General features: G+C 35.3%; 1 protein-coding gene and 2 non-coding genes across 3 annotated transcripts; 2 read left to right on the forward strand and 1 right to left on the reverse strand.

Moving 5' to 3' along the window:
• Positions 1 to 4377: 4377 nt before the first annotated feature.
• LOC112096332 lies at positions 4378 to 18417 on the reverse strand. Its single transcript, XM_024179760.1, is given in 9 exon segments — positions 4378 to 4625; positions 4767 to 4878; positions 5529 to 6058; positions 6563 to 8129; positions 13501 to 13601; positions 13761 to 14671; positions 17907 to 17995; positions 18107 to 18200; positions 18290 to 18417. Coding segments are annotated over 9 exon segments (3780 nt in total).
• On the forward strand, positions 10237 to 10340 carry LOC112096573. Its single transcript, XR_002904474.1, has one exon. It is a non-coding gene; the product is annotated as a small nucleolar RNA R71 (small nucleolar RNA).
• On the forward strand, positions 14633 to 14741 carry LOC112096561. The gene has a single exon (XR_002904462.1). It is a non-coding gene; the product is annotated as a small nucleolar RNA R71 (small nucleolar RNA).
• Positions 18418 to 20221: the final 1804 nt, after the last annotated feature.

Raw genomic sequence — 20221 nt, forward strand, 5'->3', positions numbered from 1 at the left:
ATCATTCCTCATCTTTACGACACTTTAAGGTTGTTGACATGTTTTAGCATTTTCTTCCAATTAATTCTATGTGTGCAGTGTTGTGCAAATTTTAATGTACTCGCAAGTGCACGAATCTATTATAGTATAGATCAATGGTGACGAGTGTCGATCCCACGAGGAGGTGGATTTTAATTGTGTAGAATTAATTTTGTGAATGAGTGATTGGATTTATGGTGGAAATGATTTGGAATATGCTACAACTTAAATTAAAATGGCGAGAATAAATTCTAAAATTGGTATTGAAATGACGAGAAGAAATTGAAGAGAATTCTATTGAAATAACGTACTTGGGTATCTGGATCCGTATCAACATGCATCATGGGCTAAATAATCCGTATTAATGCCAATTAAATCATGAGGGGGGAATCCACACCTCATGAACTACGCTCTAATCAATATGGTGCTAAGGGCTTATCGTGCCAAATAATAATAACCTTATACTAGAGAGCCGGTATAACCAAGGCGGTATCTAGACAAGACTATTATTATTTGTCGACGAGAAGTCAAAACATCCACAAAAATTAGAGGGGAAGAGAAAATAAATTTACCAAATTAAGCCCATGACACATGTTGAGACTTCACCTTTAACCCAAGCTTGAAAGAAAATTAGCCACTCATAATTGAACTAGGGGCAAAATAGAAATTTATTAAAATACGAAGAAAATACAAGATGGAGAAGGAATTACAGAAAATGGATCCCAAAAATGGATTCAGAGATATCAAATTAGGGGGGAGAGGCCCCCTTTTTATAGATACATGGAGTAAATCATGGCCATCGGATTAAAAACAGTTTGGACGCTCAGGATTGCGCCACGTCATCAGTCAACAGTCCACGGTTTGACCACGCGGATGAACAGTAACGCGGTTTGACCCGACTTTGAACAATAACGCGGTTTGACCCGGATAAACAGTAACGCGGTTTGGTTGAAAATAATCCTGTGTGATGCATGCACCGTATGCGAGATTTTTCGTCCACTGATATGCTGCCACGTCATCATCAACAGTATATAAGAATTTTAGTCCAACAGGATCGTGACACCTCATCAGTCAATGCCACGTCATCGGTCTGTCTATGTGAACAGTGTCGTGAACAGTAACGTATACAGTACCGTACACGTGAACAGTGCCGTACAAGTGAACAGTGCCATTTTTCCTTTTATGCTCCTCCTAAGGTTTTCGACCGTCCTGAGTTCAAAAGTGATGTCCGTTTTGCCATCTGATTTCTCGTTTATTGTGAAATGACTATGATGCCCCTAAAATACATAAAATACTTAATTAAAATAAAACACATGTAATTAAATCACAAGAAGGTTATATACATAAAAGTAAGGGTTGTTAGTAAGACTTGAAATGTAAAATGACGGTTTTCTCCTTTATAAATATGCATTTTCTAACACTCAACACACCCCCCAACCAACTTATTGCTAGTCCCTAGCAAATGAAGCGAAAATAAAATTCAAATTCAAAATGTTTTTTTTTTAAAAAAAAAAAATTTAGAAACACTCGTGTTTATTCAATGAGATTAATGATAGCAATCAAATAAAAGTATAAGCATTATCTCCAGTCTAAAGTAACATCACACCCACACCAACCATCCACATGAATCAGCCCAGTAGACTTTGTTATAGCTACTTTTAAGAATGACATGTCAAACCCCAAAATCTCACTGGAGGTAGTGACACTCTCACAAAGAAATTAAACCCAATAAAAATAGTCACTCCAATGAATGATAATTGAGAGAAAATAATGAAGAAGTGATATCACATGCTCTCACCAAGATGAAATAAATATGCCCTCAGCTTAAAAATAATACGATCTCAAGTCAAATAAAAACTGTTAGTCAACCCAATTTATTTATTTATTATTTTTTTTATGTACGACTACATCTTTTTAGCCCATATAACTAGCTTCTACTTCAGATTATAGTTCCCTAAAATCAGGAAGGACTTTTATTAGGATGTAACGTAGGCTAGGGACATGGTTAACAAAGAAAGGAAATAAGGAAAACAAAGTGTATGTTTGAGAAAAATGCAGAGAAATTTTTTTTTTTTCGGAAGTTGCAAGGTGGATTTCACCTATTATTGTTATTTTTATTCTTTTGAAACAACAACTTTTGTTTTGTTGTTTTGTTGTTTTTTATTTTTTTATTTTTTATTTTTTTTACTATAACTTCACTGAACAACATAATTATTTACATTTTCTCAAACATAAATAGGTGATGAAACTTATAAGATATCGGGTAATACTCCAAATCGGAGTGGGTCAAGATGATAAGTTGACAAAGAAAATGTTTTTTTTTTAATTTTTTTAAAGGCTCAAAAGGGTTAACTATGGATATTTAATAAAAGGGATGGCTAGAAAGGCTCAAACGGATCAAAGATGGCCTTTCCATCGTCTTTTAGGGCTCTAAATAACCTTCCATATCTACTAGTTAGATGGGCCTCCAAATGTAGCAACACACTTTTTTTTTTTTTATTAAGGGTTAACTCAAAAGAAATCTAGAGATCGTGTATACAATAATAAACTGTTAAGCTGTATAAAGAATGGACAAAAGGGTTACTCTCCAAGAAAAATGATAGGCTCAAAAACTCACTTGGTACTTATTATGACATGTTCATTCCTTCAAGCAACTCATATATGTCTCCGACATCAACATGTAGAGTAGCAAACATAATGTAACATCACTTAAGACCAAAGATAATACAAATACTAAAATTTAAAATTAATCATGTCACCCAATGTTAAAACAAATCACACAATATATATATATTTTTTAAACAACATTCTACCCCCCAACCTATTCTAAACATGAAATGAAAATATGCATGCAGAAATGTGAAAATGATGCATAAAAACTAATTAGAAAAGTTACACGTAAAATGATAGAAAACGAAAATGATTTTTTTTTTTTTAAAGAAGATGCGTTTCTAGAGGAACTACACTCCATATTCAGCCATCTTCGACTCAAAAGTTGGAAAATGTATATTTATAGAGGAGAAATTAAAAAGAAGAAAAATAAACATAAACACATAATAAAGAAAAAAGAAAATGTCTGAATTTTTTTTTAAAGTTTTTTTTTTAATTTTTTTTTAAACGATGAAGATGCGTTTCTAGAGTCACTACACTCCATATTCAGCCATCTTCAACACAAAAAGTTAGCAACAGTTAGTTTCTACAACAAAAAATTAGTAAAAACTTAACCAAAATTCCATAATTGTCGACTATTCCCTCCCCCCAACCAGAACGAAACATTGTCCTCAATGTTTGAAATGAAAGAAGTAGAGTTTAGAAGACATCACCTGGGTGGTGCAACACAGAAGAAAATATTTACAGGCAGAGAGTTAAATCTAATTTGTACTTCTTACTGCGGCTACTATTACCATCATTATTTGGACGCTCCAACACAAAGGTCCAGGGGTCTGGCTCTGGTCTATAAGCTTGTAACAGATCTAGTAGCTCATTAGCAGTGTGAGCACAAATAAAGAGTTTTTTCACATTAGCGGGAATGAAATAGTTTTTTATTGCATGGTTAAGAAATGCGATAAAGCCATCATAAAAGTTATTGACATTTAACAAACCGATGGGTTTCTGGTGGATGTGCAGATGGGCCCAAGATGCTAGTGTGATAAGTGCCTCTAGTGTTGCAAGATCTCCTGGAAGGAAAATAAAAGCATCAGCATGATTAAGAATTGCAGTTATTCTTTCTTGCATACCTGAGACGACTAACTCTTCTCCAGTTGATGAGTCAGACGAACTGCCCAATAGTTTTAGGACTCTTGGGATGATGCCTAACACTTGACTTCCTCTGATAAAAGCTGCTTCTGAGACCATTTTTGATAACCCTCGGTTACCTCCTCCATACACCAAGTGTAATTTTCTCGCTGCTATGCTTCGACCAAGATCTATGGCTGCCTCAACGAACTCTTTATGTTTGCCATAGGTAAAACCGGAAAGCACACAAATGTTCTTGAATTATCTATTGGGAGTAGCTGCCATTGCGATACTTCTAAAAAACAATTTGTGAGTGCTTGACAAAGAAAATCACATTTAAGAGTCTTGGTGATAGTGGGTCATAGTTGTGTATGAGGTCACATGTCCATGTCAAATAACGCGTAAAGCACGTGGCTCGCGAGTCAAAAAGGAAACAGTAAAAAGGGAAAAGCAAACAGTAATAAGGAAAAAGCAAACAGTAATAAAATTATTAAAGACAATAATGCAAACAATAAGACAATAATGAAATAAAATAACAATAAAGTAAAAGGATATTTACAGGTAGTTGAGACTGTAGCTCACATCTTCCTCTGGTTTTACGTCCAGAAACGGCTTGAACACCCTCTATGGGTCGAGGATAGGCTTCCTATCCAGTTTTCTTATAAACTGGCAAACAGGGTCGTTTATAGTCAAATTCCCGAGACTATATCGTGCATGCTCTTTCTGAAATAATGGCCATAACTGGAGAATCACTCCTTGCACATATCCACTGGGATGCGTTTCAAGAGACAAAAGGATATCATCCAATGACTCCTTATTCAAGCCATCCCTAATGAATTGAATCTTATCTTCCCTGTTATCAGACATCATTCCTAAAGAACATGGGTTTTTATTGCAACTCATTCTGGCACACTTATGACAAGCAACAGAAATTCTTCGAGCTCGTCGTTTTCTTGCATAATTTCCTTTACCACAACCAGGCATGTATGCAATAAATTTTGGAGGTAACTCACCTGCCGATCGTACTTTAGCCTCGATTAACCAACGGATGTCAGCAGGTATGTTATTCCTCATGAGTAATCGCATGCGTTCGGACCGAGCTTTATAGATCGTAAGGAGGGCATTCTGAGGAAGTGAAGGGAATCGCTTGTGAAGCTTCGCTAGAATCTCGTTTCTGTCCATACCTTCGCCTCAGAATATCAGTTATTATGGGAAACTGAAGTAACCGACTTGATTGTCACGGAGTACCGTTATCCGCCACTTCACCGGGGTAACAAACTAAAGCACACAAACAGAAAAACAAATTAAAACACACAAAGAAAATTAAAATCGTCCTCTTATTGAATTTACCTCAAGCTCCAACTGGATGTCGTAAACACTTCTCTCAATGTCTCTGAGTTGGCTTTCTAAACCCTCAACATAGGCTACTAACTCTGGTGGTTGTAGAGCCCAAATGCGATGTGTTTTACAAAATTGAATCTGCCTTTTGAGATGAGTTTTGACACGTTGAAGTGGTTTAAGAATGTTCAGAAGGAACAGTCTAAGTAAGGTACTCATGATTAAAAACGATAAAAGAAAACTTAATAGTTAAACAAACACACTTATGCAAAAATAATTTCAATTAGCAGAAGAATAATATAAAGAAAGAAAAAAAAAATCAAATCAACGAAAAGAAAAAAAAATCAATTCAAATTTGGTGGGTCACTCAAATTTATCTCGATGTCTTCTCCATGTGGTTGGTATTCTAGATATGACTTTAATCTTTGACCATTAACTTTAAATGTGACACCGTTCTTTGGGTCCTTAATTTTAATTGCCCCATGTGGAAAAACAGTATGAACAATAAATGGGCCAGACCAACGAGAGCGTAACTTACCTGGGAACAGGTGCAAGCGAGAATTGAATAAAAGCACTTTCTGACCTGGAGTGAAAGATTTTCTCATAATTTGATTGTCATGAAAGACTTTCATTCGTTGCTTGTAAATCTTGGCATTTTCGTACGCGTCATTGCGAATTTCTTCAAGTTCTGCCAGCTGTAATCTTCTTTCTGAGCTGGCTTGCTGCATGTCAAAATTGAATTTCTTGATGGCCCAATATGCACGATGCTCGAGTTCCACAGGTAGGTGGCAAGCTTTTCCATACACTAGCCTGTAGGGTGACATCCCAATCGGGGTCTTGCAAGCCGTTCTATATGCCCATAAGGCATCATCAAGTCTTAATGACCAATCTTTTCTGTCCGGCCTCACCGTCTTTTCTAATATGTGCTTTATTTCTCGATTGGAGATGTCAACTTGGCCACTGGTTTGCGGATGATACGGAGTCGCCACTTTGTGTGTGATTGAATACTTTGTCAAAAGAGCTTTGAATGCTTTGTTACAAAAGTGGGCACCACCATCACTGATTATCGCTCGTGGGAATCCAAAGCGTGAAACAATGTTGCTTTTCAAAAATGCTATCACCACCTTGTGATCATTGGTCCTACATGGAATTGCTTCTACCCATTTCGATACGTAGTCAACAGCAACCAATATGTATTGATGGCCAAAAGACGGAGGAAAGGGTCCCATGAAGTCGATACCCCATACGTCAAAAATCTCAACCACTAAAATTGGATTTAGTGGCATCATGTTCCTTCGTGTAATGCTCCCCATTCGTTGACACCTATCACATGAAGAACAGAAAGTGTAAGCGTCTCGAAATATACATGGCCAATAGAAACCACATTGTAAAACTTTAGTCGCTGTTTTCTTAGCACTGAAATGGCCTCCACAAGCTTGTTCATGGCAGAATGAAAGGATATTCTGAATTTCACTTTCTGGGACACATCGTCTAACAATTTGATCCGCACAATACTTGAACAAATACGGGTCATCCCAAAAGAAATTCTTTATCTCCGCAAAGAATTTAGCCTTATCTTGCTTGGTCCAATGCTCTGGAAGCTGACCTGTAACAAGATAATTCACGATGTCAGCATACCACGGTAATACTTCCACATTCATCAATTGTTCATCAGGGAATGACTCATTTAGTGGTAATGGCTCTGTAGTTGTGTCAAAATGGAGACGAGAGAGGTGGTCCGCCACAACATTTTCTGTCCCTTTCTTATCTTTGAATTCCAAGTCAAATTCCTGCAAAAGTAACACCCAACGAATTAGTCTGGCTTTTGCATCTTTCTTTGTGAGAAGATATTTAAGAGCAGCATGATCCGTGAATATAATTATTTTACAACCAATGAGATATGATCGAAATTTTTCTAATGCAAACACTACTGCTAGCATTTCTTTTTCAGTAGTTGAATAGTTCAACTGTGCATCATTCAATGTCATACTAGCATGGTAAATAACGTGGGGAATTCGATCAACTCTTTGTCCTAATACTGCTCCTACTGCATAATCAGATGCATCACACATTAGCTCAAATGGTAAGCTCCAGTTTGGGGCCTGAATGATGGGTGATGATGTCAACAATTGTTTTAATTTTTCAAACGCCATAAGACATGAATCACTAAAGATAAAAGGTACATCCTTAGCAAGTAGATTGCATAAGGGTCTAGAAACTTTGCTAAAATCTTTAATGAAACGTCTATAGAAACCAGCATGCCCAAGGAAAGATCTTACTTCTCTGACTGTTTTGGGTGGAGGAAGATTAGAAATGAGATCCACCTTGGCTTTGTCAACCTCAATACCTTTGCTCGAAATGATGTGACCGAGAACAATACCTTGTTTTACCATAAAATGACATTTCTCCCAATTTAAGACTAAGTTCTTCTCGATACATCTCTGCAGAACTAGTGTTAGATGATGTAAGCATTGATCAAATGAATTACCAAAGACAGAAAAGTCATCCATAAAGACTTCAAGGAATCGTTCAACCATATCAGAAAAAATGCTTAACATGCATCGTTGAAATGTAGCAGGTGCATTACATAATCCAAATGGCATTCTCCTATATGCAAATGTGCCAAAAGGGCAAGTGAAAGTAGTTTTCTCTTGATCTTTTGGTGCTATGGGAATTTGATTATATCCTGAGTAGCCATCTAGAAAGCAATAAAATTCATGGCCTGCTAATCTATCAAGCATTTGATCGATAAATGGTAAAGGAAAATGGTCTTTACGTGTGACAGAATTCAATTTTCTATAATCAATGCATACACGCCATCCTGTAGTCACTCTAGTAGGTATCAATTCATTATCGGCATTGGTAACTACAGTGACTCCTGACTTTTTGGGGACAACTTGCACAGGACTGACCCATGAACTATCAGAAATGGGGTAAATGATACCTGCGTCTAATAGCATAAGGACTTCTGTTCTAACAACTTCTTTCATGTTAGGATTTAACCGACGTTGCATCTCCCTAGTAGTTTTAGCATTTTCATCAAGGTGAATGTAATGCATGCAGTCTACTGGGTTTATACCTTTTATGTCCGCTATGGTCCATTCTAATGCCCCTTTGTGCTCTTTCAAAACATCTAACAACTTACCTTTTTGTTCGTCATTAAGGGATGATGAGATGATTACCGGCAGAGTGCTTTCTTCTCCCAAAAACGCATATTCCAAAGTGTTGGGCAATGGTTTGAGCTCGAGTTTCGGTGGTGATTCTGATGATGGAATGAGTTGCTTCTCTGATGGTGCTAGTTGCTCAACTCTTGACTTCCATTTATTAGTGTCCATAGATGGTGCTGAGTAAAGCAGGGCGTTGACCTCATCGACCGATCTGTCAATATCAAAATTCAAACCAAAGTGAGTTAAACATGTTTGTAAAGGATCATCACTAAGGTTTGAAACAAAAGTATCATCAACTAATGCTTCAATTAAATCCACATCAACAATTCCATCATCTGCATTGTGAGGTTGTTTGGCAATGTTGAAGATGTTCAGCTCCATAGTCATGTTGCCGAAGGACAACTGCATATTTCCAGTCCTGCATTGAATGTGAGCATCCGCAGTTGCCAAGAAAGGTCGACCTAGAATAATGGGGATGTGCTTCCTCGAATCCTGTATTGGTTGAGTGTCAATTACAATAAAATCAACAGGAAAATAAAACTTGTCTACCTGGATAAGCACGTCCTCCACAATACCACGAGGTATTTTCGTGGACCGATCTGCAAGCTGTAACACCACTGGAGTTGGGTGTAATTCTCCCAATCCAAGTTTCACAAATACAGAGTAAGGCAACAGATTTACACTAGCTCCTAAATCCAACAAAGCATTCTCAATTGTGTGGTTCCCTATACTACATGAGATAGTGGGGGAGCCTGGGTTTTTGCATTTTAAAGGAATTTTATGTTGGAGTATAGAACTAACATTTTCTGTTAAAAATGCCTTCTTTTGAACATGCATATTTCTCTTTTTAGTACAAAGGTCTTTAAGAAACTTGGCATAAGATGGAACTTGTTTTATAGCATCAAGCAAAGGGATGTTAACACTTACCTGTTTGAAGATTTCAAGAATCTCACCTGTGGATTTTCCCTTCTTTCCTTTCGCTAACCTCTGAGGAAATGGAGCTTTCGGAACATATTCTCGTGGGTTGGTTTCTTCTTTCTCCTCCGGTGATGAGTCTTCAACATTCACAGGTACAATTTGATTTTCTTTTGTCACCGGCATCTCCACTTTGTTGTCGATTTCTTTTCCTTTTCGTAAGGTCATGACTGCTTTGACCTCTCCATGCTGCTGTGGTGAACTGGTACTTGCTTCATGCACTCCTTTAGGGTTAGGCACTGGTTGACTTGGAAACTTACCTTTCTCAACGGTCATTGCCAAGGTCTGAACTGAAGAAGCAAGTTGTCCCACCATCTTCTCGAGGCTTGAAACTGATTGGGCTTGTGAGTTGAAGCCCACTCTCAATTCATTTCGTAGTCCATCAATGGTGCGGTTCTGTTGCTCAATCGTGGAGTGAGTAACATTCTTGAAATTTTGGAATGCATCCTCCCATGGTCTGGGTTGAGAGTAGTTCTGATTCTGATTGAATAGTCTAAATGGGGGCTGAGAGGCTTGAGGAATTTGTTGCATTGGTGGAGCTGGAGCTGCTGGTCCATTCTGTTGGAGTCCTTGAGACCATGAAAAATTGGGGTGGTCTCTCCATCCAGGGTTATATGTGTTGGAGTATGGGTTGTAGTTTGATGGCTTTCTCATTATACCTATGGCATTGGCTTGGTCTGGATATGAGTCATGGTCATGTGGTTCTGTTGATTTTGCAGTCGATAACGATGCTATTTGTCGAGCAAGACCTTCAACCATCTCCTTGACTTCTTTGATTCCCGAAGTTGACTCGCCAATTTGAGCCTCATTCACTCCTTTAATTCTTCTAGTAGTCCTGAGTGATCGACTCCGTTGTTGGGAATTATCTGCTTGTCGCTGGAAGAATTCCCAAATCTCTGATGCACTTTTTGACATTAGCTCTCCTCCACTCGTTGCCATTAGCCATTCTTGCACATTCGGCAATAATCCCTCCAAAAAGTATTGGCATTGGTGCCATTTCTCATACCCATGATGTGGACACTTCAAGAGTAGCCCATTGAATTGCTCCCATGTTTCGAAAAATTGCTCGTCCTCCCTTTGTGTAAACTCTGAAATTTCCCTGCGAATAGCATTGGTTTTATGCACTGGGAAATATTTATTCAAAAATTTTGTTACCATTTGTTCCCATGATGCAATGCTATTAGCAAGCAATGTATTAAGCCATGAACGAGCTCTATCCTTCAAAGAAAATGGGAATAATCTAAGCTTTACATCATCATCTGAAAAATTTTCGTATTTAAAAGTTTGACAAATAGCATGAAAATCATTCAGATGATTATATGGATCCTCATTTTCTAGGCCATAAAATGTGGGGAGACAATTTAGCACACTAGGTTTTAGTTCAAAGCTCCTAGCAGCTACATTTGGGTATCTTATGCATGATGTGTTTAAATTAGCTAAAGGACTGAAGTAGTCCTTAAATGGCCTCTCCTGTGGTTGCAAATCCATTTTATTTTTAATTTGTTTGTGTGTGCGAAGTGTTCTTTCTAGTTCAAGGTCTATAGGTTCAAGATTAGGTAATAATGACCTACGACCATGCATGCAAAACAAATAAAAAAATAAAGATGGGAACAAAAAAATAAAAATAAAAATAAAGAAGAGGGAGAAATTACGATACTAACCTTATTGCGCTATTACAACCTTTCTATAAAAATACACAAAAACAAATACGTGAAATTAACTAAAAATTAAATTAAAACTTAATAAAGAAAATTAAATTAAGATAAACAAAAATTACAAAGAAAAATAACTTAAAAATTAAATTGCATAATTGTCAAGAATAGAGAAAGAAAATAAATACTAACCTCTAAATGCAGATTCACTTTTTTTTTCTTTTTCTTTTTTTTTTTAAAAAAAATACAAGACAACAATTTAAAAGAAATTATTCACACAAATTAATTCTATGAATTAAAATTACTTACCTCCCCGGCAACGGCGCCAAAAACTTGTTGTGCAAATTTTAATGTACTCGCAAGCGCACGAATCTATTATAGTATAGATCAATGGTGACGAGTGTCGATCCCACGAGGAGGTGGATTTTAATTGTGTAGAATTAATTTTGTGAATGGGTGATTGGATTTGTGGTGGAAATGATTTGGAATATGCTACAACTTAAATTAAAATGGCGAGAATAAATTCTAAAATTGGTATTGAAATGACGAGAAGAAATTGAAGAGAATTCTATTGAAATAACGTACTTGGGTATCTGGATCCGTATCAACATGCATCATGGGCTAAATAATCCGTATTAATGCCAATTAAATCATGAGGGGGGAATCCACACCTCATGAACCACGCTCTAATCAATATGGTGCTAAGGGCTTATATTGCCAAATAATACTAACCTTATACTAGAGAGCCGGTGTAACCAAGGCGGTATCTAGACAAGACTATTATTATTTGTCGACGAGAAGTCAAAACATCCACAAAAATTAGAGGGGAAGAGAAAATAAATTTACCAAATTAAGCCCATGACACATGTTGAGACTTCACCTTTAACCCAAGCTTGAAAGAAAATTAGCCACTCATAATTGAACTAGGGGCAAAATAGAAATTTATTAAAATACGAAGAAAATACAAGATGGAGAAGGAATTACAGAAAATGGATCCCAAAAATGGATTCAAAGATATCAAATTAGGGGGGAGAGGCCCCCTTTTTATAGATACATGGAGTAAATCATGGCCATCGGATTAAAAACAGTTTGGACGCTCAGGATTGCGCCACGTCATCAGTCAACAGTCCACGGTTTGACCACGCGGATGAACAGTAACACGGTTTGACCCGACTTTGAACAGTAACGCGGTTTGACCCGGATGAACAGTAACGCGGTTTGGTTGAAAATAATCCTGTGTGATGCATGCACCGTATGCGAGATTTTTCGTCCACTGATATGCTGCCACGTCATCATCAACAGTATATAAGAATTTTAGTCCAACAGGATCGTGACACCTCATCAGTCAATGCCACATCATCGGTCTGTCTATGTGAACAGTGTCGTGAACAGTAACGTATACAGTACCGTACACGTGAACAGTGCCGTACAAGTGAACAGTGCCATTTTTCCTTTTATGCTCCTCCTAAGGTTTTCGACCGTCCTGAGTTCAAAAGTGATGTCCGTTTTGCCATCTGATTTCTCGTTTATTGTGAAAGGACTATGATGCCCCTAAAATACATAAAATACTTAATTAAAATAAAACACATATAATTAAATCACAAGAAGGTTAAATACATAAAAGTAAGGGTTGTTAGTAAGACTTGAAATGTAAAATGACGGTTTTCTCCTTTATAAATATGCATTTTCTAACACTCAACATGCAGATTAAGGGATTAATGCCTTTAATATCATTTAAAGTCCATCCAATTGTATTTTATGTTTTTTAAGAACAGTTAGTAACTTACCTTCTTGGTCGCTTGTTAAAGTAGAAGAAATCACAACAGGATAAGTTTGTTCTTCTCCAAGAAAAGCGTACTTCAATCCTTCAGGCAAGGTTTCAATTCCAGTTTAGGTGCTTCTTGTTGCTCTATCTTTTCAATACTTCCAAGCTCCTCAAATTTTGGCTCGTCATTATAATTTTGTGAAGTCTGCATAAAATCAAGCAACAAATTTATATTAGAAATATTAAGTTCAAGTTGCTTATTTGACTCAATTGAATTAACTAAACAAACATCAGAGAGTTCAGAAAACTCCCCTTTTTGAATATTTTCCTCAATACAAGATTCAAACAATTCTTTTTGCTCATCAATATCATCTTCATTCTCATTTTCTTCATTAGGTTGCCTGCACATGTTGAAAACATTCAATTCCAAAGTCATTTTCCCAAAAGATAAATTCATTAAACCATTCCTACAATTAATCAAAGCATTAGCAGTTGCTAAAAATGGTCAACCTAAAATTACAAGAATTAGTTTGTAATTATTCACAACAGGTTCAGTTTCCAAGACAATAAAATCCACAGGGTATATGAATTGATCAACTTGTACTAAAACATCTTCCACTATTCCTTTTGGTACTTTAACTGATCTATCGACAAGCAAAAGTGTAGTTGAAGTTGATTTTAACTCACCAAGATTAAGTTGAAGATAAACTGAATATGGAAGCAAATTAACACTAGCACCAAGATCTAGTAAAGCATGCTCAATTCTGTGATTGCCAATAATACAAGAAATTGTAGGACAACCAAGATCTTTATATTTTAACTTATTATTAGTAGACAGAATTGTACTTACCTGTTCGGCCATGAAAGCACTCTTTCTTACCTTCAATTTCCTCTTAACATTGCACAAGTCCTTTAAAAATTTGGCATATGAAGGTACCTGCTTGATTGAATCTAATAGAGGAATGTTAACTTTCACTTGCTTAAAGATTTCATAAATTTCAAAAGAGTGGTTTGATTTCCTTAGTTTATTCAATGCATGCGGAAATGGTGGTTCAGGTGGAACACTAGTTATTTCTTCACTAAGTGTAAGTTCATTTAGTCCTTCCTTACCCTTTGAATTTTCATCATTTTCACAAGGTTCAGGCATAGGTCTATCAACAACCTTACCACTACGAAGAGTTAAAACTGACTTGACTTGGTCTGTGGGTGGATTTTGTTGAATCTTAGGATTTGGTTGTGGTTGGGCTGGAAATTTTCCTTTTTCTTGAATTGTGAGTGCAGAAGCAATTTTAGCAAGAGTATCTTTCAAATCAGAAAAAGTTTGTGCATTTTGATTATTAATAACATTTTGCTTTCTGATGAACGAATGCATTGTGTCTTCCAGATTTTTCCATGGTGGTGGAACATATGGTGCAAAAGGCTGAGCATTTTGGAAATTTTGTGGAGGTGGTGCTTGTGAAGATTGTGCATTATTATTATTCCTCCAACTGAAATTTAGATGATTTCTCCAACTAGGATTATAAGTCTGTGAATATGGGTTTGGTTTATTAAAGGTGTTAATGGCATTAGCTTGATCATTTAGACATTCTTTAAGTGCAGGCAGAGTAGGACAATCTTGAGTGAAATGATCATTTGAACTACATATGTTACATGCAATTTCTTGAACAGATTTTACTTGATCACATTTTTTATGCTCCAAAGCTTCAACCTTCCTAACTAGGGATGCAAATTTTGCTTGTAAATCATGATCTTACGTAAGGTTATGGATTCCTCCACTAGATGGAGATGGTTGTTGCTTATTTGTCAATTCAAAAGTTCCAACAGTATCCCAATGTTGCACATTTTCAGCTAATTGGTCAAGGTAATCTAGTGCATCCTTAGGATTTTTATCCCTAAATTCACCATTACACATCATTTCAACAACCTGTCTACTTTGGGGTATTAAGCCCTCGTAGAAGTAAGTGACCAATCGCCAAGTTTCAAAACCATGATGTGGACATATGTTGAGCAACTCTTTAAACCTATCCCAACATTGGTATAATGTTTCTCCATTTATTTGAGTGAAAGAAGTGATTTGCCTTTTAAAAGAATTTGTTCTATGAGATGGAAAGAATTTTTTCAAAAACTGTTCTTGCATGTTATTCCAAGTTCTTACTGATCCAGATCTAAGGTTTTGTAGCCAAGTTTTAGCTTTATTTTTTAATGAAAAAGGAAAAAGTTTTAACCTAATTATGTTCATGCTACAATTTTGGTCTATGTATGTATTACAAACTTCCTCAAAATCTCTTAGATGCAAGTACAGATTCTCAGATTATAAACTATGAAATGTTGGTAAAAGTTGGATAATACCTGGTTTAAAGTTGAATCGAGATGCTTCTGGAGGAAATACTATACACGACGGTGCTCCGGTTCTGGTTGGATTCATGTAGTCTCTCAGAGTTCTTGGTTGATTCTGATCATGCCCATGTTGAGAATGATTGTCTCCCTAGTCAATTTAAGGATTAAGTTCACCCAAAATGTTTTCGTCTTGATTCTCATCCATGATTGGTGGAGGAGATTGAGATCTACGAATTAACCTGCCACTTGAAGTTCGAGACCAACGTCTCATGCAATGGTTATGTTACAAAGATAATATTCACACAAATTAATAACAAAATAAAAAAACTAAATAAAAAAATTAAATATGCAAATAATATAAGTGTACAAAAGAAAATTAAAACTAAAATTAAATAACAATTTTGGTAGTTGAACCCACCAATAAAGTAAAAAAAATAAAAAAATAAATACAAAATAACTAAAAAAATGGTGGTTGAACCCACCAATAAAAAAAGCAAAAAAATAAAATAAAATAAATACTGAAAATTAAATAACTAAAAATAAAAATTAAGAGTTAGTAGTTAGTTTGGTGGTTGAACCCACCAATAAATAAACAAAAAAAATAAATACAAAATAAAATAAATGCAAAAAATTAAATAACTGAAAAAAAAAAGTTAGCAGTTAGCAGTTAGTAAGTTAAGAGTTAGTAGTTAGAGTTAGTTTGGTCCAAAATAAGTCCAAATATGTCCAAAGTATGTCCAAGATGTAAGTCCAAGTCTTGATTATTTTGAGGAATTTCGTCTAGGAATCCTATTACAAATTATTTTTATTTTTATGGTCACACCGTAATTTTTAGAAGTTTAAAATTGAGCCATGTGGGATGAACGTGAAACTTTTGAAAGATGGTGGGGTCAAAATGTAATTACGAGAAGATTGAGCTAGAAACGAGAATTGTTGGGGTGAAACGAAAATTATGAAAGATGTGGGGATAAAAGAGAATTTAAGAAAAGGAAAAGGGGGCAACGAACATTTACATATAAGAGAAAAATAAAAACGGAAAAACAAACCAAATAAAAACTTTTCCCCGGCAACGGCGTCAAAAACTTGACACAACTTAAAAGTAATTTTCAACTCCCAAGTATAAGAGTGTCTTGTTGTATTATAGCTCGGTGAGTCCGAGGTCGATCCACAGAGAAAATATTTAATTTGTTTATTTTATTTTATCTAAAAATTGAAATTAAAACTTAAATATAAACAACTTAATTTAAATGAAACTATGAAATTGAACTAGTTAGGGTTATGGATCCACTCTTAGAAGTAAATAAAACTTAATAAATTCTTTTTGCCTTTTTTTTAGATTTATTGCCAAAAAAATTAATTATATAAATTATTATTATTTTCCCTTTAATTTTATGATGGATTAAGTATAAATTAAGATACCATATATTAAGAAATTAAGAATTTATTGTGCCAAATTCATTTGTTTGTCTACAATATATCAAAATTTCAAAATGTAAAATATGTATAAAATTAAATAGAAAATAATTTAATTTATAAAATTAAAAATAGAATTTGATTAAATCATATTTATTTCCTAAGAGTTTCACCTTCCCCTAACTAATATTATTTAGTTAAGCATAATTGAAATAAAAAGAAGTAGTAAAATTGAATTACTTATAATTAAAAGCAATAAAAACAACTAAAATTGGAAATAAAACTAATTTTATTTATAAAAATAATTATATAAAATATTAAAAACACACCTGAAAATCAAGATTACAGGGAGATGGAGAGAATTTGAGAAGAAGAGAGTTCTAGAGAGATGATTAAAAACATAAAATAAGACTCTATTTATAGAAAAATAAATTCATAATCCAGTGTGTTGTGGTCCATCATAAGCTTCATGCATGTGCTCCTCACAACCTTTAGATCAAGATCCAATAGCTGGTCAAACTTCAAAAGTCAACATCACACGTGGCATCGTTTGACTCGTCCGATTTGCCCAAAGAACGGATGAGATTTGGCGGGTTAATGGGTGGATCGGGTTGACCCGAATACAAAGATTCGGATCCTACAACTTGCTTCACCAACCATTGCCACGTGGCACAATCATGGCCATTGAATCATGAACAGTTGAGATTTAGTCAATATTGTCAGCTATCCCATGCACTCATATCTATTGTAAGCTCATTTCATCATCCATTCAGTGCTCGGTCAACAGAAAAAGTCAACTTGTTTTACACAAGCTCAATTTTAAACTGATCTTGACTGATCTTAAGGTTTTCGGAATCCAAATTTGACCTCCGTTTATCTGTTTGGAGCCTCAAATTACGTGAAATTAATATTTTTCCTAATAAACACATAAAAATACACAAAATTAAATATATTTAAAACATAATTAATAATTTTTAATATATTACATAAACACAAATATAAATTATAACATAAGCATAAAATAACATATTATCGCTTGATAATTAAACAATTTTTAATACTAATCAGCCAATAACAGTGACTTTATAACACACCTATCCAGAAGGGAAGATTGAAGATGTATTGGTGAAGGTGGATAAATTTACCTTTCCAGTAGATTTCATAGTGTTGGATTATGAGGCAGATAAAGAAGTACTAATTATTTTAGGAAGACCTTTTTTAGCCACTGGAAAGACATTAATTAATGTGCAAAAGGGAGAGCTAACTATGCAGGTTAATGATCAGCAAGTTTTATTCGATGTGTTAGATGCCATAAAGAATCCAGATGATGTTGAAGACTGTAATTTTATTAGTGTTGTAGATTTTGCTATTACAGAGAGATTAAACAATTGTTGTAGTAAGGAAGAAATTAAGGCTGCAACATGTGATGAACTTGAAGATGAAGATCCTAAAATAGCCAACATAGCATGGTTAGTGGAGAAGCAACTCGTGGGAATAGATAAGTACTTTGAATCACTTGACCTTTCAAACATGAAAGTAAAACCTTTTGTTCCCTCTATTGAGTCACCTCCTATTTTAGAAGTAAAACTTTTTACCTTCACATTTGAAATATGCATATCTCGGTGACAATAACACACTTCTTATAATCATTTCATTTTTTTAATGCAGATCAATAAAAGAACTTACTAGATGTATTGGGGAGATACAAGATGGCTGTTAGATAGACCATGATAGATATCAAAGGAATCAACCCTTCCATAGGCATGCACAAGATTCTGTAGGAGTATTGTTACAGCAATTCTGTAGAGCAACAGAAAAGATTAAATCTCATCATGAAGGAAATTGTGAAGAAAGAGATCATCAAGTGGATTGATACTGGAATTATTTACCCAATATCAGACAAGTCATGGGTAAGTCCAGTACAATGTGTTCCAAAGAAAGGTGGAGTAACAGTTGTAGCAAATGAAAAGAGCAAGCTTATTCCCATAAGAACAGTGACGGGATGGAGAGTTTGCATAGATTATAGGAAGCTAAATAAAGCAAGAATGAATGATCACTTTCCATTGCCTTTCATAGATCACATGCTGGACAGACTTGCTAGAAAAGAATACTAATGTTTCTTGGATGGATATTCAGGTTACAACCAGATTGTTATAGCATTAGAGGATCAGAAGAAGACAACATTCACTTGTTCTTATGTAACCTTTTCTTTTAGAAGGATGCCATTAGGTTTGTGCAATGTTCTAGCAACTTTCTAGAGGTCCATGAGGTCTATTTTTTCGGATAAGGTTGAGCAAATGCATAGGTATTCATGGATGATATTTCAGTCTTTGGTGAATCATATGATGACTGCTTGCATAATCTTGAAAAAATGCTTAAGAGATGTAAAGAGATCAATTTACTGTTAAATTGGTAAAAGTGTAATTTTATGGTACAAGAAAGGATAGTCTTAGACCATAGAGTCTTTAGAAAGGGAATAGATGTGGACAAAGCAAAAGTAAAGGTGATTGATAAACTCCCACCACCTACTTCAGTAAAGGGCATTAGGAGTTTCTTAGGACATGCTGAGTTCTATAGAAGGTTTATTAAAGACTTTTCTAAAATAGCCAAACCCTTATGCATGTTGCTAGAAGATGAAGACCCTTCAATTTTGATGAAGATTGTTTGAAGGCCTTTATTGAGCTAAAGAAAGCTTTTGTTACAGTAGCAGATTGAAGTATGCATTTTGAGTTGATGTGTGATGTTAGTGACCATTCTATTGGAGCAGTACTAGGGTAAATGAAGGACAAAGATTTTTCACTCCATTTATTATGCTAGCAAGACGTTAACTAATGTACAACTCAACTATACCACCACTGAAAAAGATTTGCTAGCGGTTGTTTTTGCATTTGATAAATTTAGAGCCTATTTGATTGGCACCAAGGTGACTGTTTACACATATCACTCAACTATAAAATACTTGATTTCAAAGAAGGATGCCAAACAAAGGTTGATTACGTGGATTCTGTTGCTACAAGAGTTTGACTTCGACATTAAAGATAGAAAAGACATTGAGAATTAAGTAGCAAATCATCTTTTTAAGGCTGGAAGCATATAAAAGTACTTTGACCAAGAAGGATATCATAAAAACATTTCCTGAAGAGCAATTGTTAATGCTACAAACACTCTTAAATACTGCAGCAATCAGGATTTTCATGGTATGCAGATTTTACAAATAATTTAGTCAGTGATTATTACCACCCGATCTAAGCTACCAACAGAAGAAGAGATTTCTCCATGATGTCAGAAGCTATTAATGGGATGACCCTTAATTGTATAAGTTGTGTTCAGATCATGTGGTCAGAAGATGTGTTTTGATGAGGAAATTTCAAACATTCTATAGTCATGTCATGCTACAACATATGGAGGACACTTTTGAGGGCACAAGATAGCAACAAAAGTCCTTCAATTAGGTTACTATTGGCCTTTTATTTTTAAGGATACTTATGAGTTTGTTAAATCTAATGACAGGTGTCAAAAGGCAGGGAACATCTCTTAAAAGCCTAAGATGCCACTCACTAACATTACGGAAGTGGAACTTTTTGATGTATGGAGGATAGATTTTATGGGACAACTCCCACCCTCTTTCGACAACCTATACATCTTAGTGGCTGTGGACTATGTCTCCAAATGGGTAGAAGTTGTAGCATTACCAACTAATGATGCCAAGGCAGTAGTGAAGTTCCTTCAAAAGCAGATCTTCTTAAGATTTGGCACTTCAAGAGCTATTATTTGTGGTGAAAAAACATATTTTTGCAACAAAACATTTGCTGCAGCATTAG

This window comes from Citrus clementina, unplaced genomic scaffold (assembly GCF_000493195.1).
Source record: "Citrus clementina cultivar Clemenules unplaced genomic scaffold, Citrus_clementina_v1.0 scaffold_8, whole genome shotgun sequence".
Taxonomy (NCBI): domain Eukaryota; kingdom Viridiplantae; phylum Streptophyta; class Magnoliopsida; order Sapindales; family Rutaceae; genus Citrus; species Citrus x clementina.